This window comes from Primulina tabacum, chromosome 18 (genome assembly GCF_025594145.1).
Source record: "Primulina tabacum isolate GXHZ01 chromosome 18, ASM2559414v2, whole genome shotgun sequence".
Lineage (NCBI taxonomy): Eukaryota > Viridiplantae > Streptophyta > Magnoliopsida > Lamiales > Gesneriaceae > Primulina > Primulina tabacum.
The window spans coordinates 32,386,077-32,407,848 of NC_134567.1; the positions used below are offsets into that span (position 1 = coordinate 32,386,077).

A 21,772-nucleotide genomic window follows, 5' to 3' on the forward strand; every position below is an offset into this window, starting at 1 on the left:
TAATTATTTTGCGATGTTTTATGATTAGAATATTTTATATTAATTTTGCTTTATTAATTATATAATACCGTCACCTACACTGAATCAAAATTCTAGCTCCGTCCTTGTCCGTAGGGGTCATGTCATAATACATGATGCATCATTTACTCGTGTAAGCACAACTAATTTTCATCAATAATCACTTTTGCAACTGGCGTATGGTCGAGAACCTAAAGTTTCCCACTTCAAGTATTTTGTTGTGCTGTAAAAATCATCAACTCACGCACACAACGGAACAAAATGGGTCATTGACGTAGACTTGAAATTTATGTGATATATAATTCATCATCTCTAATTAGATATTTGGAGCCTTTAACATGAGATATGTTTACTTCAAGATTTGCAGATTGTCACTTTGATGAAATATTTTATGCAACAATAAGGAGAGAAAATTTGTATCATGAAGGACAACAAAAAAAAGTTTTGCAATGAGAAAACATTATCTTATTATGATGTCCGAAATAATCAATGTGAGAAATAAGTTGAAAGAATCATTCACTTGCAAAGAATTTAAATCCAATTGTCCGATGCTTTTGTTAATACGAAAAATGTGACAAAAGCACACATACAAGTAGATAATACTCAACTAAAAATCGATGACCCTACAGGACCATACAATACTTTACATGCAAATGAATTTAAAATACATTAGAATTATGGTCAACGAATTGGTTCAAAGAAAAGTCCAAGACAAAGAAGAACTAAAATCTCCATAAAAAAACAACTTTACATGATACAGTAAGAGAAATAAGATGTGTATAACGTGATCTTAAAGAATCACAATCACACGAAATTATCGAGATTTCAACAAATTATTTAATATCTTAAAAAATTAGAGATAGAAGTAATCCAAACATAGATATTGTTTTCATCTTCAATATAGTCCTTAATATTATGTAAGATAATGAAGATCCCCAACCACATTATATTAGAGACTTTTAGCAAATAAATGACTGGCCAAAATGGAAGGCTGCTATACATGCCGAATTAGATTAACTAAAAAAGCGTAAAGTAATTGGACTCGTAGTTCAAACACTTAAAAATGTAATATTTGTAGGACATAAATAGGTGTTTGTTCTAAAAATAAATGAAAATGGAGAAATTTAAAAGATACAAGGTTTGACTCATAGTCCAAGGTTTCTCTCAAAGAGATGTAATTGACTATATGAAAACATACTCATATGTGATGGACACCACTATTTTCTGATTCTTGATTAGCTTGATTGTATCAGAAAAGTTGGACATGCAAGTTATGGATGTGATCACTACGTATTTATATGGTTTGATTGATAGTGACATATACATGAAAATAGCATAAATATTTAAATCACCGTAAGCAAATGACGCAACCCCCAATACATATTCTCAATAAAGTTTCAAAAAGCCATTATATTGGTTAGAACAATTCAGGCACATGTGGTACAATGCTTTAGTCAATATTTAATCCAAGAAGGTTATATGAATGATGTTATTTGTCCATGCATTTTTACAAAAAAGAATGAATGATGGTTTTGCTAATATAACAATATACGTCGATCTAAATCTTATAAGGGATCCAAATGAGCTTACCAAAACTACTAATTATTTAAAATATGAATTTGAGATGAAAAACTTGCGAAAAACAAAAGTTTGTTTTCGATTGCGAATTAAATATTTACCAGAAGGAATATTTTTTCATCAATTCTCATACATTAAAAAAAATACTAAAATTCTTTTACATGGACAAAGCATATCCACTGAGATCACCGATGGTTGTTCGATCACTTGACACTAAGAAAGATCAGTTTCCTCCAAGAAGATGAAGAAAAGATCATTAGTCGTGAAGTACAATATCTTTGTGCTATTGATGCATTATCATGTATTGCAAATTGCACTCGATCAGATATAACATTTTAAGTTCATATTCTAGCAAGATATAACTCAGTCTAGCAAGATATAACTATTACCCAATCCGAATACATTGGAACGCGGTAAAACATATATTTAGATACTTTTGTGGTACAACAAACATAAGATTGTTTTTTTCGTCAAAATCAAATTCATCTTTGGTAGGATATGCATGGTGCATGCTATCTTTCAGATCCACACAAAATAATATCTCAAACATGTTATATGTTTACACGATCACACATTGCTATATAATGAAAATCAACGAAACAAGATTTAATAGAGACATCGTCAAATCATTATGAAATCATTGCAACGAATGAATCAAGTCGATAATGTATATGGTTGAGATCCATGACTCAAAACATTCAAGACTCATGTGGACTGCTAACAACTAAAGATGATCCAACAACTATATTTGAAGATAATGTCGCTTGCATTGCATAACTGAAAGAATGATTTATTAAACGGATATAACGAAATACATTTCGTCAAATTTTTCTACACATCTGAACTCCAAGATAAATGTGATATTAATGTCCAACAAATTCGTTCTAACGATGATGTAATTGATTTATAATCATAAAAGCATCGCCAACATATCGACATTCCAGAAATAAGTGCATAAAACTGGGATGCACCAATTAAAGGATTTTGTGGTGATTAAATTCAGGAAGAGTATTAATTGTTGTATATTTTTTATTCTTCCTTCATGTTTTTCCTATTAGGTTTTATCGATAAGATTTTAACTAAGCAACACTGAATTCTTTATCAATCATGTAAGGAAAGTGTTATACATAAATCAAATTTAGATTTGTAATATTCTTTTTATGTATCAATTTCTCCTTCTCCTCATTATTTTCCTTTCTGTAAATTTATAACACATCAAACAACAACTACACTTTTAGCAATATAATTTATTATAAAGAAAAAACGATGCAGGCAAATTTTTCGAAAAATGGAAGATCGCGCAAAAGTTGCAATGGAGGCCATAATTATAATTTACATTTTGGTCCCATAATTTTCTGAGGCCGTTGCATGTTCTCTTGTTTTTGTTTTTCCTCTATATATATATATACACACATAAACGCCAAACCAATCCAGCGAAGCATTTAAGCATTAAAAGCACCCTCGCTCGAAGCACCGGTGCTATATTCTCTCTCCTTCTCCGGGGACCCTTTATTGCTTTTGCCCTTGTCTTCAACCTGCATTGCCGAAAATAATGGCGGATCTCATCCTCTGGCCATCTGTTTTGGCTGCCTTTTTGAGCGTCCTGCTCTTTTACTATGGGTTGTTGAGCAAAAAGAAAGCAAGCTCGTCGTCCGAGGAGGAGCCTGGAGCTTCCACCACTACCGCCACCGTCACAGATAATGGAGATTGCGGATCGAGGAACATCGGAGATGACGTCATCATCGTTGGTGCTGGCGTCGCCGGCGCTGCCCTCGCCCACACTCTCGGGAAGGTACATCGATATTCCCTTTTCGATTCGGTCGAGGTTTTGCTATTTTTTTATGGATTTAAGGACCGGGAATGGGTTCTTTAACTTTTTTAAGCATTGGGTGGTTTTTTCTAATGATAAAAGTTTTGCTTTTTTAAAAAAAAACCGATGTGCTGAATGTGTGAATAATTTTGAAGTTTGAATATGCACGCACATGAATCAATGCATGTTACGCGTGTAAAAACTGGTTCTTTGAAATTAACTCCGATTCTTATTCTGTATATTTCTAAACCTTGATTTTCTATTTAACTTGTTCATTTCGGGGTGTCTCTTTTACAATTATTAATTATTATTTGCAAAATCAAATTATTTACAGGTTCAGAAGAAAATTTTAATTCGGTGCTGTTTTTATAGTAAATATTATTAATAATAATGCCATAAAAATATATCTGAAAGAAAACAAATTACTGATATTTTGATCGATGCGATGTTTTGCATTCACCTTTTTCATTTTTTCTTTGAATCAAGGTGGTGTCGATTTTTTTCTTCTCCCTCGTTTGTTTGTAAATTTTTTATTCTTTAACCTACTCCAACAGAAAGATTAACCGTAAAAGTCTCTGAACCTTATAATTTGGTTGTAGGAAGGGCGTCAGGTGCGTGTGATTGAAAGAGATTTAACTGAGCCGGACCGGATCGTCGGAGAACTGTTGCAACCAGGTGGATACCTTAAATTGATTGAGTTGGGATTGGAAGGTAAATTTTGCATTTCTCGTGCTAACAAATTATGTGTGAGTACGTATTTCTGTAACTGTTGAAAATGTGTTGTGTTCTTTGTAGACTGTGTGGAGAACATTGATGCTCAGAGAGTTTTTGGTTATGCTCTGCTCAAGGATGGAAAAGCTACACGGCTTTCTTATCCTTTGGAAAAATTTCATTCTGATGTATCAGGAAGGAGCTTCCACAACGGACGCTTCATACAACGGATGCGTGAAAAAGCTGCATCTCTTCCCAAGTATGGTGTCTTCTCCCTGTTTTTTCTGATGTCTTTTCCGCCATTCTATTTTTAACAAGGCCTACGCCACGTGTGCTTTTGATAATATCCTCTGCCCCCACCAATGTCCGGGAGTGACGGGTAATGAGACAGGAAAAACTGACTTTATTCAAGAAGTCTTAGTTTTTACTATCGTATTTGTGATTATTTATCATTAATAGTTTTATGGTACAACTGGATTATTTTTCCTTTTGTTGTTGCTAAATTCTTATTATTTGCAACTAAGATATGTTGGATGGATTATCGTTGATTTCCAAAGGTTAGATAATTTAGAGGTAGATTAATTTAGTTCAGTCTTGTAAGATTCTTGTCCTACATGAGTTGTATTATAGAATCTTTGTCGTATACGAGGGAGTGAGGGATGTATCAAGGCTTACTCTGGAGTGCTTTTAGAGCATGTTATCGTTGACGATGATTGCATGTCACAAGTTTATTCTTTTTCAAATAAATGTATCAGCTGATAGAGGCAATTTTTGTCTGTTTTGTTTGACAGTGTTCGATTGGAGCAAGGAACTGTAGTGTCTTTACTAGAAGAAAATGGAACTATTAAAGGGGTGGAGTACAAACCAAAATCTGGTGAAGAGTTAAAAGCTTATGCACCTCTGACCATTGTATGCGACGGGTGCTTTTCTAACTTGCGTCGTTCTCTTTGTAACCCAAAGGTAAACTTTACTGCAAGCTTTTGCTGTTCTGATGATTCTCAACTCTAGTCCAATCATTTCTATTCCATTTTTACAACTTCAGTTATAACTCATTGTATCTGTGTCAACAATTATATAAAATTTAACATGTTCGGTTTTTTTCGGTTCTGTTTCTGTTTTCTTTTATCATTTACTTGTGATATTATATATCATTCTGCTCGACAGGTTGATGTGCCGTCCTGTTTTGTTGGTTTGGTCTTGGAGAATTGCCAACTTCCATATGCAAATCACGGGCATGTTATCTTGGCCGATCCGTCTCCTATCTTGTTCTACCCCATCAGCAGTACAGAGATCCGATGCCTCGTAGATGTTCCCGGTCAAAAAGTGCCCTCCATATCAAACGGCGAAATGGCAAAATATTTGAAGACCGTTGTTGCTCCTCAGGTAAACGTACTGCACACACAAACACACACACACACACATATTATTTCACTTATATAATGCAAACATCTATTTATTTTCTTATGATTTTTTGTAGGTCCCTCGTGAAATACACGATGCTTTCATCTTTGCAATCGAGGAAGGAAACATTAGGACAATGCCAAACAGGAGCATGCCGGCTGCTCCTCATCCCACTCCTGGAGCATTGCTTATGGGGGATGCATTTAACATGCGGCACCCTTTGACAGGTGGAGGAATGACAGTGGCTTTATCTGATATTGTTGTACTACGCAATCTACTGAGGCCACTGCACGACCTTAATGATGCACCTGCTCTTCGCAAATATCTGGAATCATTCTACACATTACGAAAGGTGAGTCAAATCACTTTAGATTTTAGTCTATATCATTTGGTTATCTTATGGTGTGATGTATTTTCTTTTGGTCATACTTTGGCCAATCTCCCTTTGCTTAGAAATTTTTTAAACGTATTTGGTTGACATCTAAAGGACTTTTTGGACGATGACTTTATTGTCTCACCTGTATACAACCTGCAGCCAGTTGCCTCCACGATCAACACATTGGCAGGTGCACTTTACAAGGTCTTTAGTGCTTCACCAGATGAAGCACGAAATGAGATGCGACAGGCGTGCTTCGACTATTTGAGCCTTGGGGGTGTTTTTTCAGACGGGCCAGTTTCTTTGCTTTCTGGCTTGAACCCCAGGCCACTGAGCTTGGTATGCCACTTCTTTGCAGTGGCTGTTTATGGAGTTGGCCGATTGTTACTCCCTTTCCCTTCCCCCAAACGAATGTGGATCGGAGCCAGATTGATCTCGGTAAGTACATACTTACATCATTATCATATTCTTCTCTTAACTGTCTCCAAATTCTCCATCTGTATGATTTGCATATGTGGAAACAGAGTGCTTCGGGAATAATCTATCCCATTATTAAGGCTGAAGGAGTTAGGCAAATGTTCTTTCCCGCGACTGTACCTGCTTACTACCGAGCTCCTCGTGTTATGTAAGTTTTGGATGAGAAGCAGAGAGAACTCCGAGCCATCAGTGAGTCCACTCAGTTCCGGCATTGGAGTGGTTTAAGATTAGTGAGATTTGTGCAGATTGTCGAAAAATGAGTCTATTGTCTCATGTTTTTCGCTCTTAGGTTGTTGTTTTCGGTTATGTTGGCTCCTATTTTCGGTTATGTTGTTGGATTGGTTGCTGCATTTCTTGAGTTCGGAAGTAAATATGTTGTCCCTTTGTAATGACTAGTCTCCAATGGGAAATAGATTCCGGTTTTAAAATATTGAGCAAGGGCCAGGGCCGGCAACTATTCCTCTAATTGGCCCAAGTTTTAAACTTTGACTCATTAAACAAATTTTAAATCAACTGGATAAAATAATAGTATATGACACTAATATTTAATTAATCAATAACTTATCATCCGTGGAGCGGTGCATCAAAGTAGAATGATACTAAACTAAGAAAAACAATCTTTTTTATCAATTCCAATTGAATATCATTTCCATGGAATTAAGCAAGCTGATTAAGTATTCTGACAATATAAATAACGTAACTTCTACACTTTTTTTTTTTTTTTTTTTAAAAAGGTATTTGTATAATTGAAAAGGATCTTTTTCCAGCTCTCTCTGGGCTTTATCACGCTTGCTTCCTCCATGTAAACGGCTAATGTAAAACTGCTGGTCCCGCACCTTCACCTTAATAATCCATGCGGAAGCTTTCATCTTAATTAAAGAAACACAGTTTGAGGAGGGTTTGGTATAATTTCAATCTGTTTTTTTTAGGTCTAATCCCCATTTTTGTACATATTTATGATATAAAATAATTTACATGATACAATTATGTGAGAAATTCATAAAAAAATATAATATTTTTATTTGTATTTTACGAATATAGATGTATGTCCGTCGAACTCACGGTGTTTGTTGATTTCGTTCGTTCTTGTTAGATTTGGTGGCAGCAGTAGTTATTGGTTGTTTGCAATTTCATTGGGGGGCATGAATGCAAATGTCACCAACCCACGCGCCAATCGCAATCCCACGCGCCAATTTCGCTCTAAAAAACACGACCCCCTCACAAACTGCACTCTCCCGTAGATTCCATTCCGAGTAACGCAAAGCTGAGCTAAACAAAAATGGCGATGGCGAGGAGGCCAATAAATCCATCTAGACGTACATCAGAAAGTGGAGCAGCTCCATTTGCATCTTCCCTTCGTTCAAGATCTCGTTCGCATCCTTACCTGCCCACTGCTTTCATTATTGTGGTATCTGTAATCTTTCTTTCGGTGATCTACTAGATTTGTGATGTGTCATGTTCTGTTGTGATCTTGGTGTTTTGATGGATGCGACGTGTTTGAATTCTGATTAGAGATTCTAATTTCCGAATTTTCAGGGAGGATTCCTTCTGATAGGTTATTTCTATCGTGGCAGAGGTTGTAAATTCCTTCTGTATTTATTATACATACGGTCGAATTTTTTAACTAAGCAATATCTTGACTAGAGTAAATAATTAATAATTTTGCTGCTGATGTTCTTTGATTGTGGATTGAATAATGGATGGCCATGTAATAGATTAAGTTAATTTGCAAACAGGTGAGGTTGAATTTTAGATTAGCTGATTCTTGTAATAGCATAGATAATTATGTGGAGTTTGTGCTGTGAAACGGTTGAAGGTTAATGAAAGTGCTTTCTCGGTCATAACATTAAGTTTAGATGCTACTCTTGTTACTATACTTGGATCACATTGAATCTAGCAATTTTCTGTTCATGATAGGATTTTATGCTTAATTTTTTTGCTGAATGGTCACGTTTTGACTGATGGGTGGTTTGCCTGATAGGTACTGGAGCTAATAAAATTTTCAGTCGAGTGGAAGGTAAGGACACTGGTTTGCTAGCCATATAAATCCTTCGGTTTTCCTGTATCAGTGTCCTGCAAACTCCCTTCTGCAGCTTACAATCTAAATGTTAATAATTGTCTACAAATTCAAACAAATTGCTCGATACAGAGTCCGATATAAGATACTCAATATCTTTACCTTCCACTGAAACCGCACACTCTTTTAAATTGGTATCAACATTTGGTAAGACGTTCAATATTTGACAATTAATTGAGTTTTCTCCCAACTCATTTCAGGACCATCATTATCAATCGCCATACTGACTGTTGAATAAAGATATTGTTTATCATAACTGATATTTCTGTGAGATACAATAATATATCTACCGATCATTTGTTATTTTTGTCTCAGTCCGTTCTTACATCACCAAAGTGTTGTGGATGTGTTGGCATCAACTTGAAGGTTATTTGACTATGTTCTTTATCAGGTGACTTTTCATGTACTGTGGAAGTTCAAAATGCAATTCCACTTCTAAAAATGGCATACGGCGGTAGCATGCACAGGGTTTTGCATGTCGGTCCGGACACTTGTTCTGTAGTTTCCAGATTGTTAAAAGAGAAGGATACAGAAGCTTGGGGTGTGGAACCATACGATATAGAAGATGCTGATCGTAAATGTAAGAGTTTGGTGCACAGAGGCATTGTTCGAGTAGCTGATATCAAATTTCCTCTGCCCTACAGGGCAAAATCATTTTCTCATGTAATTGTCTCAGATGCATTGGATTACTTGTCTCCAAAATATCTCAACAGGACTCTTCCTGAATTAGCAAGGGTATCAGCAGATGGTGTTGTCATTTTCACAGGTACAATAAATTATGCCACTTGTTTACAAGACTTTGTGCATTTCTAAATTAGCGAATGACTCGGTTAAGCTTCTTGCCCTGAATAACCACATGTGACACTTTGTCTGTAAGAGAAAGTCCTTCAGTATTCTCCTGTGTGTTGGATTATAGCCTGCTTCTCGAGGATTGCTTTTGCTCACAGTGAATGAAACGGTGAGAGTAAGAATGGAGTGTTTTGTATGGTTAAAACTGGGATTAGATGTGGCCATGCATTTTTATTAGCCACAACATAGTATCCCTTGTCGAAAGGACAGAAACTAAAGGGAAAAAGAATTTCCTAGTTTATGATCTTATTATGTCCACAAAACTCAACCATTGAATGTTGAGAGAGGCAGGTTCCACTAAAAGATGAATAAAGAAGAGCAACAATAATAACCCATGCATCTTCATGGACTTCTATTCCTAAATTTGGATCCTGTCATTATGAATACTAGGCAGAAAAAACAAAGAAGATATTACTGGAAATAGTAGGTAATAAAATGTGGAGTTTGCATCACATGTTGCTAAGAATTCCCACCAAGGTGCGCAATTAAATTGAAACAGGAGAAGGATTCCTCAAGATACCTTTCTTGTGCCAAAGCCACATCTATTGGTCATGGTGCTGAGTTGCTATTTTGTGTCTAGGAACTCTTTTGCTCCTTCTTCATAATCCTCAACTTGATTCATATTTTTATCTATCCATACATTGAAAAATGGCATCTCCAGCAAAAATCTGTACTGTCAGGTCACAAGTGTTCCCGAATAAGGGGTGATGTTCCTCCAAACTTTCTAATTTATCCTAGGTCTTGTTCTCAAATTATCTACATAAAATTTCTGCTTTGATGCTAGATACTGTTTTTCTATGGCTAAATAGTTTTATGGTTTCTTTTCCATTGAGATTTGAAACATTGTTTAATTGCATATCTTATATAAATTTCTAGGGTATCCCCATCATCAAAAGGCCAAAGTTGTTGATAAGGCCAAATATGGACGGTTGGTAAGTCATGCATTTTATGTCATATTACCTTTTTTTACTGTTGTTCCTTGACTAATAGTATGTTGGAAAACTGTCTTTGGGTGTTAATATTGTTATGCATCAAGATTATGATGAGGAAACAACGATACTTACCTTTCAGTTTTAATATGTATGTCTTTTGAGTAGCTTTGCTGTCGAAGATAACACAGCATAGCTTTTAAATGTCGTTCCAGTAGCTTTCACTGTGCTCTGCTTGGGTTTTGGAGTTAGAGCAGGAAACTGCAGAAGAAAGCATTATTCTCTAATTGTTTGATCTGGTCCAGAATTGAAGTAGAGTGGAAATTTTGAAAACTTATATTCTCTCGTAATTTTAAACTTTTTTACAAGCATTTTTTTCCACAGTGGCCTTTGAAGCCAATGAGTTACGAACGTGCCTAGGCATTTTAGTCACAAAAAAATGAGGACAAATGCAATCCTTTTTCCTCCCTTAGTAATCATATTATTCTGGAAAAAAAAAATTCAGTCGTGCCAATTTGGAATTATTTTTCTGATAGGCCAAGTTGCGGAGCTCGATTTGGTGGATCAGATATTTTGTTCAAATGAGCTTAGAGGAAAATGAAGCTGTGATCAAGAAGTTTGAGCAAGCTGCTGTGAAGAGATCTTATACTTCAAACTGCCAAATTTTCCATCTCAATTCGTATAGTTGATAGCCGAGAAATATATACCCGTAACTTTTCACACGTCAATCCACAAGTAAATGGCTTTACTAGCATCAGGTAAATGATTCTTTGGGGAAGATGCTTCTTAAAACTGCTGAAGAAGAAACATCTGAAAAAGTTATTGTTTATTTACTAAATGTTCATATTCTTTTATTCAAAAAATATATGGGATCATTGCACAATCATAGTGTGGGTTTGTGCTGAATAGATTAATTAGATTTGGCAGTTGACAAGTACATCAGATGACTCAAAATGCTGCCTCTTATAAATTTTCGAGTTTCTTGATGCAGCAATTCTGTTTTCTACTCTACATTGTGGCTGCGGCTCGTGCTGGTGTAGCATGTATGTTTGTAAAATTCCCTATTTTTGCAGTATTCTTTGGTTTATTTACGGTACAAATTGGACCTAAAATACGCCGGAACAAAGGCATGGAACAAAGATATGTTACTCTAATTTGCAAGCTAGTGAGTTGACCTTTTAGATTCACTCAAAAAACACCAAAGATAACATCTGCCAGTTCTCAAGATATAAAAAACAAAGTTAATCCTAACATGCACACCATATTACATGACATATAGATATATGTGCATAATTTTCTAAGATATGTTTTCAAGCAAGCAATGCGAACAATTTAATATTATATATATAGTTGAGAATGCAACCATATTTTTATATTGGAAGATCAAGAGAAAGATAATATATTAATATAAGTTGGAAGATATCTTCATTGATATTATGTCTTTTGGATATCATACAATTGTGAAGATATATGGCTTCTATAACACAACAAGTGGTATCAATCAGAGCCATGGTCGAGATCGAATCATGTATCATTGTGGAGATATGTGACTTTCATGACACAATAAATGGTATCAGAGCCATGGTCTAGATCGATTCATGTGGGTAATATCCTCAGATACTTAAACGAAAGAGGTGAGGGCTTCAAGTAAATACACGATGAGCTCTCGAGGTAGATGATGCTCCCGATATTTCATTTAAGGTGTGAGATACAACGTAATGTGAAGAAGGGTGGAAACAATATCATATTATTGTGGAAATATATCACTTCTATGAAAAATGTAATAATTTTGGGAAATTAGATTAGAATGGTGCTGGCAGTGCAGGGCAAGTAAAAAATTAATTATATTCAACTATTAGTTATGGTAATTATACTTTACACATACACAAATATAGAGATGGAATTTTTTGTTTCCTTGTGCCCAAAAGCTGATAAATATTGCATGTACTTGGGTCCCCTATCATGCTTAACGCAGTAACGTTACAAAAGAGAATGATCACTTGTTGACTCTATTTGTAACGTTTGAATTTGAGTGATTGAATGCTGCTGAGGTGTGCCATACATGATCATAACCATAGCTATACGAATATGTCGATCGATCCTTCGTTTTTAGTGATTTTGATATATAATTAAATGATTGGAGAAAACCAAGGAGGGTCCTAGCTATATATATATACGTGTTTGTGTGTGAGTTATTTTGGTAGAAGTCGAATGCAAGAATATATCGAAGTCGACTTAATTGAATCACTGAAAAATGAAAAATTAATTAATGGATCAACCAAAGGCCAAATTCACGGCGGGCTTTCTTCAGGTTTCTCACGTAGATTCAATTAATTAGTTGTCTGTCCATTTTCTCCACAATCCTATCTCCATCCGTATCAGCCATGAATCTATATATATATAAATTCAAACCCCACACAGCAATTTCTTTGGGATTATCTGAAATTTCTTCGATAGATATATTAATGTGCTTGTCATTATAATTAATAGCTAGCTAGGCTTTTCTTTTATTTTGCCTTCTACAGAATTCTTGTTTAAGCCGGCTCGTCGAAATTTTTATTATATTAATTGGACTTAAATCCAAGAACAAAGGACGAGTTATAATTATGGAGCATCTCGACGATCTTGTACGTATATTCTGTTAGCACCATTAATTTGGAGCTAACTAGCTAGCTAGCGAACGTGAACGTACAAAAAGAATCTCTGGCCTTGCAAATTAGTTTTTTGAATTTACTAATATTAGTATTTAATTTTTTATGTCTACCCACATTATAATATGTTATTTTTATCTAATGATATTTTTTTATTATGTAAATTAGTATTTGGTTTTTTTATGCATACCCACATTATAATATGTTATTTTTAATCCAATTATTTAGATTTTTTATTTATCTTTTCATTATATAAATTAAATTAAATCAATTAAAGTTTAGAAATAACTCATTATCGAATTGTGAATTTTCTTTGGTGTCTTATTAATTTTTTTCATGTCCTCAAGTGACAGTTTGCTAGAATTTATGTGTTTAAATTAAAGTTTTTTGCAACCAAAATTTTTTTGCGGTTTATGATTATAATTTATTTAAATAAAACACGGTAAAAGATCGTTGTGATGTGAGCCGTCAATTTGGGTTGGGTCTGTCGGTTTGGCCTGCACCGTCAAACAGTTTACATGAGTTGTGTTGAAATTTTGTCGACTCATTTAAAGGTAAGCCTAAATGAGTTCGCACAAGTTTATATTAAATATCTATATATCTAATATTATCGATTTTCAATCATGAATTCTTGATATATAATGGAAAATATCAGTTTGATTTCAAAATTGTTATGTTACTATCTTGTCCAAAAATTGTGGGTTATTGAGACAATTTGGCAGTCACTCAAAATTAAGTGTCAAAGTTGACATTTGAGTTGTATTTTTGGATTCCTGACAATATGTTCGTCAACATATTATTTTTAAGTTAGTTTTATCAGTATCATGAGGGTAATATGTTTATTACAATATATAAATATTATCATCTTTTTAAATTAATATTCACTTTCATGTTTGACATATTATGAGTCTTGGTAAAATGAGGAATAATAAATTCAAACGAACGAATACACAAAATTCTGGGGCGAAACCAGAATTATATGGTAGCGGAAATTAATATACAGTGTTAACATTTTCTTATATGATCTCTTGACATGGATATGTTGTTTCAGATACTGAAACTATATGTAACGAAATATCAGACGGGGGATTGCATTGGCCCGTGATGCAATGGTCTCATTGGTGCTGACGCAAATAATAGCGTTGAGAGTTTTTAGGATCAAAGAATCGTCAATTGCTTTAAGCTTTACCATCCCACTAATTGTTTGCACCCTACTCTTCAACGAATTTTGCGAACAAAGATTTCACCCAATTTTCAGTAAAACACCAGCAAAGGCGAGAGAGAGCTCATGAAATTAGTTACTCTTTTTCTTCAAAAGAGCATAATCCCTTTTGATCATGTAACTTGTTCGATTTTGCTCATAGATTATTATTGAAATGGATCGGCAAGTTGAGCAGCGCAGGACGGATGGAGGAGATTCATCAGAAGCTGCAATCTGCATATTGTCAGTTTACTTCAATATCCCATGGTTTGCAAAAACCCGTAGAAGATTTGGATAGCACTAAGATAGGTAAAATTTGCATGCATGAAGATTTAGAGGACGTCACACTTGGTTAGCTCCCTTCTTTTAAAATTTATTTGATAAACGTGTCTTTGATCATTGTATCACTTAAGCATGCATTGATATTATGTGTCAAAGAACTCTTTAATGATTGAGAAATAGAGAATCGAGCTTTTGCGGGCCTAAATTGTTGTGCTTCAGCTCGGAAGATTTGTTCAAATGCCGGGTTGTTAAAGCATAAAAAAGTCATATAACATATTAAAAGAGAATATGGGTTGATCAGAATTCCCTAAATCAGAAGAATTAATCAAATGGTTTGTACACACTCAAAAGTCAATGATTATTGACACATGCAAATGGAACAAATTAATTAAGAAAACGGGAGAGAGCTTCAATTGAAATGAAGATGGTAGACGATTTTATTTGAAGAGGAAACCGTATAAACGATTAATCATATATCTATATCATATATATGGATAGATGCCAACGATACAACATTGAATTAGCCACCACAAATTTTATGTGTGTGTGTGTGTGTGTATATATATATATATATATATAGTAAACAAAGAGTAATATCCTAAAGCAGACAGGGCATGAACTTTTTTCTTTTACGCAACAAGCCTCTAGTACATCATATTTCATACACATCCTCGGCACTTATCCAAGAAACCTATAAAACATTTAAACCCCAAATTAATGCGCATTGCACAGAAGGAATGTCGTATCATTTATACACAACAGCAGCTCTTCAACAACAAATTCATGAATTAAAGCTTAAATTTCCAAAAGAACATTAATCGATTTTTATATTTGAAAACACGCTAACCAGGCTTGTTTTCTATATTGATTACCGGAAAGCGGTATCAAGAAACATGATTCACGGCCCCAATCTGTAAGGACCTTCACCCATATAATGACCATCCATGTAGATGGCAGCATTTTGAGGATGCAAGCCATCCATCACCATAAACGGCATGTCTTCAGATGGTTTCCAGTGTCGTTTTCTTTGGTTAATGAACCAATTATTTATCTGTTTCTGGTCTAAACCCGTTGATTCAGCCAGCGCCACCTTCTCCGACTCCTGTTTCAATAAATTTACTCCATCACGTCACATGCATGAAAATAAATGGATAATACCTGATTACGTACCGATGGATATGGCCATTTGTAATGTAATTCCCACCAGCTGAGTAGCTTCTGCCGAGCATCTTTTGGAAGTTTGCCTTTCTTCTTCTTCTTGGAAAGCTCTTGCTTTAGACTGCTTAAATATCCACTGTACTTCCTCAAGAGGTGGTTTTTCAATTCCCTGTCTTCTGCCCGTGGATCAATCTCTGCAAGTTCGGTTTCTCCACCGCTGTTTTCTTGGTCTTCTTCTGACGAAACAACGCCTTCACACTTCTCCTCTGTTGTTCACAAGTTGTTCAAAGCAAACATATTGCACGTACAAAGATGCATATATGCGTGTGTGTGTGTATAATATCAATCTTGTTTAAAGGACGTCCTATAATCGATTAACTTGTGAACGTAGCAGTCACCTGGTAAGGATCGGAAGTTATGTCAATGGATTAAATATAATGTTACTCTTCAATCGTTGTCTATCGAATGGAGTAACATGTGTGATTTCAGGGCAAGTAAAAATTATAATAGTTTCTAAGGAAATTCACACTCCTATACGGTTGTTATACGTTTTAATATCCTAATTATTGATCAAAGATCATGCTTTCAATAGTTTTCTTTTAAAAAAATTGCCTCTCTTTAATTTCAGTTATATCATAATTTGTCAAATAGTTCTTTTATATCGATCAAAATGATCCGTCGGTAGAGAAAATAATCTAGAATAAGAAGGAAAATAATAAAAAAAAAAGACAAAAGAAAAGAAGAATAAATAGAGACATCATTTGCTGCATATACATGAAAGAAAGAACATAAACAGAAGACTGACAAATTTATACAGACTATGTCATGGGGTAGCACACTGATACGAACAGCATCCTATGTTTCCTATATTTTTCGAAGCCTAAAGACTAAATGCAAACTGTAAACTAAGAAATGACAACATAAATGGTTGGTTTCATCTGTTTCCAAGTCTGCAGCAAGCATGCACGTAACACACAAGCCATCAGACACACACACATAAAGTAATATATATATATATATATATGAGAAAATATAAAGATAGAAGAATTGATATGAAATCCCACCGAAGAATATAGACATTGATATTTGTATTTTTTCTCATTTTATAATTTATAATATAATATATAGCATTAAAATCTTATCTTTAACAATCTTATTCCTGTTTAGGGTTTTGTTGGCATTGACACTAGTAAAAATAATGGAAAAAATGATGGAGTTTTACGGGAAAGAGCAAATTTAGGGGATATCATTCAATGCATGTTTAATTCTTTGCAGACTGAAGAGTCAAATTCACACACCCACCCCTGGTTCGGTCGACCCTACCCCTGCGGGCACTGCCTGCAGGGGTCGATCCAATGGCTCGGATTTTTTCGAGCCAGTTTTTTTTTTTTTTTTACAGGGAGGTGGGCCCGGATCACTCATGTGGAGTGATCCGAGCCGTTCATTGTCCGTGTAGGCAGTACCTGTACGGGCATGTTGAAATAAACCCCCACCCCACACGCTTTGCCAGTTTCAACTCTCAATATTGCACATTTGTTACTGAACATCAACACATTGATCAACTTGGGAATCAAAACAACCTGCCATTTTTATTCTTTTGGTGTTCTTTATATGACGAGGAACAACCAGGAAAGATATATATATCTATCTTTCTCATTCGCACTTTCTCTCTCTCTTCCTACACCTATATTTATATATACATGCATATTTATATTTATATTATATAAATAATACACACATATATTCTCTCTCTGTTGTGTGAGTGTGGTGAAGAAAACGTGGATAAAATTTACCAGAGTTTGAGATCCGTACAGGGCAATTAGTTATCATGTTAAATTGTGATTCAATCCGTCGCATGAACTCCATGGCTTCTTGTAAAGGCCTGGTTAGCTCCTCCCGATACTTCACCAGCATATCATAGTAAGCTTCCTAAACCGCACACAACAGAATTCCGAGATCGAGTCAAGAATTAACAGTGTCAGATCCCGTGAAACAATATGTACGAGTATAAAATAACGACCCATTTAATTAACCTAAAATTCAAAAATGTTTTAGCAACAAGAAAGAAATTAGCGCAACTAAATTCCTACGCTAATAACTATTATAAATAAAGAAAACATGAATATACCATAAACTGATCGAGTTCATGGATCCTTAGAAACATCCCGAGCAGCTGGCCCAGTCCGCTGCCTCGCCTCAAACTCTTGACGGACCATCGTCAGACGCGCCACCACCTCCGTCGGAGCTCCCACCTGTACATATGCGATAAGATATACATGTATAGGGTGAAAGAGAAAGAATCGGCCGCAAAATTGTGCTTCAATTCATGAGACAAGGGGTAGTGGACCTTTTGACAATCCATGTACGCTTCCAAAAGATTAGAATACTGAGGATGAGCAATAATCTTGGCTTTAATCGCATCAACTTCACTGCAGGTATTCTCGCTTTCTTGTCTCCCGTGATGATCTTGAACAGTTTGATGCCCTTTATTTATGGACGGATCGTTAAATCTTAGAGCACGAATCTGCGAGGATCCAGCTTCAGTTTTAACAGTGGGGTTCTGCTGAGCACCTTCGGATTGATCGTAACAGTCGCCTAATTGAAGATGAAAGCTACTGATCTGCGGCAACTGGCTCTGATGATTACTGGAGCCAGTGTTTGTTCTTCCATAAACCGAAGAGCTTGGTGCAAGAACTGGAGCCATATAAAGAAAATCCCCTCTAGAATTTGTGTTCTCACTCAGATGATTGCAGTCCTCCATTTCTAAAAAAATCCCAAGTGAGCGAATCAGGAAAAAATAAAGGATAAGCAGTAGTATCAATTCGGAAAATGAAGAAGAAGCTGGAGAAAAGTGAAACCCTAGAGTAGAGTGTACCCGAGCCAAGGTACTTTGCTGCCTACGCGATTAATTCAGATGAAAATCACTTTTTTTTTATCACCGGTCCACAAGTAATTCTTGTTTGTTTGATCAAGAGTGAGTTTGTAGATAGACTTCAGACTTCAGAGGCACTGAAGCTGTAGCATCATTGACATATATATGTTAAAAAGAGGTAGAATCGGAATCAACAACTGTGTGCTTCGTCTGGGTGACAAGACGTCCATCTCTGAGTAATTAAATAATAATAATAATCGATAAATATTACGGCTAATTTGTAAAGTTGGAGAGGTAAATAAATATGTTTAACTTTCAAATATTGTGCTCGATCAAGGTTTTTTTTTTTTTTTTTACAGTTTAAATTATATCATATATAAATTGAATGTAAAAATTAGTGCATGACATCATTACACAATTTATGTTTATATTTGATCATCCGTCGATATTTAAAACTTTTGTTGAAGTTGCAGTAAATGTTTTTAACAGGCAGAACAATGGAAAGATGTTTTTTGAGCTGTTATATATTTTAAAAAAATTAAATTATATTATTATCACAAATTATAATTTTGATAAAGCAACCGTCAGAGTCAATCTTGATTACGAGTTCAATTCACACTAATATCACGAAATACAATTATTCTGAGAAAATTTATTAGAGTGTAACCGATAAGTTTCCCATCCAAAAACTTTGAAATTACATTTTAAATTATTATAAATATAATAATAAATTAATCATATTGAAGTGTAATAAAATCAAATATCATATGTATAGAGCGAGGTATAAACACACACATGACACATATATACATCGAAGCGACAATTTTTAAATCAGATGTAAAAATTAAAATAATAATATCAATTTATTTTAATTTTTTAGAAATTTCCGCAATGAATTAACTGAAAGAGAACTCTAGCATGCCATCTATAGATGAGTTCTTCACAAGTTGAATATCTTTTTGTTTTTGTTTTTTGTTTTGAGATAAAATTGATTTAAAAAATGAACACATTCTCGGGGGTTAACAATTAAGCGATTCTCCTTTTTTTGGGACTTACTTTGACGTTGTAGTAAATCGAGTTATCGTAGGGGTTAGTTATAATTATAATATTATATCGAATGAAGCAATCTTTTATTAAACTGATGTATTAATTATTTATTATGTTACGTTCATGTGTATTCCATATTATATATGCTGGAAGTAAAGTCTTCGTTGATTTATTGTATGCCTTACGACTATATATATGTATATATATGTAATATTGGATAAAATAATTTTATGTAACATAACCATTCACTAATGTATTATATATTAATACGTTAATATGATAACAGTAACATAAGATTATGAATATACTTGTGCGATGCCTCAAGGCAAAACTTAATCACTAGAAAAACAAATCGTTTTCAAAAACCAATCACTAGTGATTTTCACAAGATTCAATTTCTTCAATACGTTGAGAAAATAAACGCTTTCTAAAACCAAATAACCAGAATAAAACTTATTCAAGAAAGCAAAAACGTGAGTTAAAAACTGGAGCAACAAAAACGATCTTTAGCCAATTAATTCGTCACGGATGTTGTCTGTAGATGTCTCCAACATTCAAGGCAACACGCGGTATCTTCACTCTTCACAACATCACGTCCCTTGAAGACATATTCTCTAAAATCTATGACGTGCACAAGTGCACACAATATGCAGCCACAAAAACTTTCAAAATAAAAAATAAAATGAGTCCAACTCAACTCATACAAAACCCATAAAAAAATGGCTTAGAAAATAAGCGAACATTTAAAATCTAAATGAAAAACAAGCGGCAAATCGATAAAGAAGGGATATGAGTGACATTCAAAGAGAGAATTCAAATACGACAAGAAGAGTAAATGTCATTTCTTATTTGAAAATTCGATCAATTACCAATTTTATTTCGTGTTTTTTTAAATTGTTATGGATTATTTTTCCATGTTTCTTGTTTCATGTTTATGTTCAGGGGCGGAGCCAGGATTCGTGAGTACCTGGGGCTGGCTCCATCCTGTATTAGACAGTAATAGGTTCGATTAAAATCAAACCGAATTTTCTAAAATCGAATTAACTGAACTTTTTTTTCGACAAACTTTATTATGAATATCTAACAAATCAAATCGAAAAAATCAATTATTTCGGTCAGTAATACAATTAACCGAAATTTTATAATTTTTTTAAATAATCATGTTTTAAATAAAAAATGTCCAATATAAAAATTATATTAAATAAATTTAAATTTTATTTATTATAAAAATATTTTTAAGTATAATTCTATTGTACAATAAATTTTATTAGAAATTGTAATATTTATATCCTTATAAACTTTTTAGAAAAATTTATAATATTAATTTTATTTATAAAAGTTCAATTTGTTAAGTTAACCGAATTTTATATTAAAAATTGAAATTGAACGGAACTAACTTATATTTTTAAAAAATTTAAACCGAACTTCCAAATAAACCAAATGTTGGACCAAACGCTTGTTGATTTACTAAAAGCTATAGCTGGTGGTAATGGTGCAACTCAAATATTTTGAATCGTACAACAGCTCAATCGTCATAGTTCGATCGCTCTACCTAATAGGGACAATTATTGCACCTCAACACCGAACAAAATTTCAAATTAATTCATTTCGGTCTATTATTATGGTTGAAACTGATATTTTGTTCACTATTAGATTGTAATTTATGTTTGCTCTTTATTTGTTGATATGTACTCTTTTGGTTTAAAAATAACTTGACATTTTTTATTTTCTTCATTCCCTGAGTTATTTAACTAGAAATATTCAATATTCCCAAAAATTTACAACAAAGAATTATTTTTCAAATTTCATACTTATTCAATTTTCGGTTATTATAAATAGAAAAATTACAAAACAAGCCCAACAATAATTGCACATCAATAATCATCAAACATTTCAACAAATTGATTATTATTCTAAAAATATGCAACAATATATTTTTATGGTGAAAATTTAAACTCCATACATATACATCATAAGACAATATTATTGCAACTCGAATAATCAGAACTAAATATTTAACATAATTTTAGAGTCGTCGAATTTTTATCTCAAAGTCGCATAATTTCAGAACATACGACAATAAACCAACCAATATAAAGTAATGAATTATGATTTATGAGAGTTGTCTTATTTTTAGTTTTTAAACATGAGACTAAGAAATAAAAAAAATAAAACTGATAAATTTGTTCTATTTTTAATATGTGGCTGAAAATAATTTAAAATTTTAAAATACTAAATTTTTTTTTTCAAAAAAAAAAATAGGTGGGGCTGGAGCCCACCCTAGCCCAAGGGTGGCTCCCCGCCCCTGTTTATGTTTTTTTTTTTTGACCGAAAA

At 34.0% G+C, this 21,772-nt stretch overlaps 3 protein-coding genes across 5 annotated transcripts; 2 read left to right on the forward strand and 1 right to left on the reverse strand.

The window, feature by feature from the left end:
- The first annotated feature begins 3,018 nt into the window (after positions 1–3,018).
- On the forward strand, positions 3,019–6,760 carry LOC142533525 (squalene epoxidase 1-like). The gene is made up of 8 exons (XM_075640338.1): positions 3,019–3,388; positions 4,006–4,117; positions 4,202–4,376; positions 4,909–5,077; positions 5,282–5,500; positions 5,595–5,870; positions 6,054–6,332; positions 6,419–6,760. The coding sequence occupies exons 1-8, from the start codon at positions 3,149–3,151 to the stop codon at positions 6,521–6,523; spliced, it is 1,575 nt and encodes a 524-aa protein (XP_075496453.1). The 5' UTR covers positions 3,019–3,148; the 3' UTR covers positions 6,524–6,760.
- A 704-nt stretch (positions 6,761–7,464) lies between these two features.
- Positions 7,465–11,212, forward strand: LOC142533258 (putative pectin methylesterase CGR2). Of its 3 annotated transcripts, XM_075639954.1 has the most exons (7): positions 7,465–7,779; positions 7,908–7,947; positions 8,353–8,388; positions 8,840–9,028; positions 9,125–9,214; positions 10,174–10,229; positions 10,763–11,212. In XM_075639954.1, exons 1-7 carry the CDS (start codon positions 7,651–7,653, stop codon positions 10,913–10,915), a joined length of 693 nt encoding a protein of 230 aa, XP_075496069.1. In that variant the 5' UTR covers positions 7,465–7,650; the 3' UTR covers positions 10,916–11,212. The 3 variants fall into 3 exon arrangements, with proteins under 3 accessions (XP_075496069.1, XP_075496067.1, XP_075496066.1); XM_075639951.1 differs by having other exon boundaries at positions 7,469–7,779; positions 8,840–9,214; XM_075639952.1 differs by lacking the exon at positions 8,353–8,388 and having other exon boundaries at positions 8,840–9,214.
- A 3,844-nt stretch (positions 11,213–15,056) lies between these two features.
- On the reverse strand, positions 15,057–18,485 carry LOC142533776 (homeobox protein knotted-1-like 2). Its single transcript, XM_075640667.1, is given in 7 exon segments — positions 15,057–15,462; positions 15,531–15,784; positions 17,312–17,447; positions 17,647–17,664; positions 17,666–17,770; positions 17,866–18,281; positions 18,420–18,485. Coding segments are annotated over 6 exon segments (1,131 nt in total). The 5' UTR covers positions 18,280–18,281; positions 18,420–18,485; the 3' UTR covers positions 15,057–15,258.
- Between the last annotated feature and the right edge of the window lie 3,287 nt (positions 18,486–21,772).

Coding starts and splice junctions, on each gene's coding strand:
- LOC142533525 (XM_075640338.1), top strand. CDS start 3,149: ATGGCGGATCTCATCCTCTGGCCATCTGTTTTGGCTGCCTTTTTGAGC. Junction 5,078..5,281: donor GTTCTCTTTGTAACCCAAAG/GTAAACTTTACT, acceptor TCTGCTCGACAG/GTTGATGTGCCGTCCTGTTT. Junction 5,871..6,053: donor CATTCTACACATTACGAAAG/GTGAGTCAAATC, acceptor TACAACCTGCAG/CCAGTTGCCTCCACGATCAA.
- LOC142533258 (XM_075639951.1), top strand. CDS start 7,651: ATGGCGATGGCGAGGAGGCCAATAAATCCATCTAGACGTACATCAGAA. Junction 7,948..8,352: donor TTATTTCTATCGTGGCAGAG/GTTGTAAATTCC, acceptor TTTGCCTGATAG/GTACTGGAGCTAATAAAATT. Junction 8,389..8,839: donor AATTTTCAGTCGAGTGGAAG/GTAAGGACACTG, acceptor GTTCTTTATCAG/GTGACTTTTCATGTACTGTG.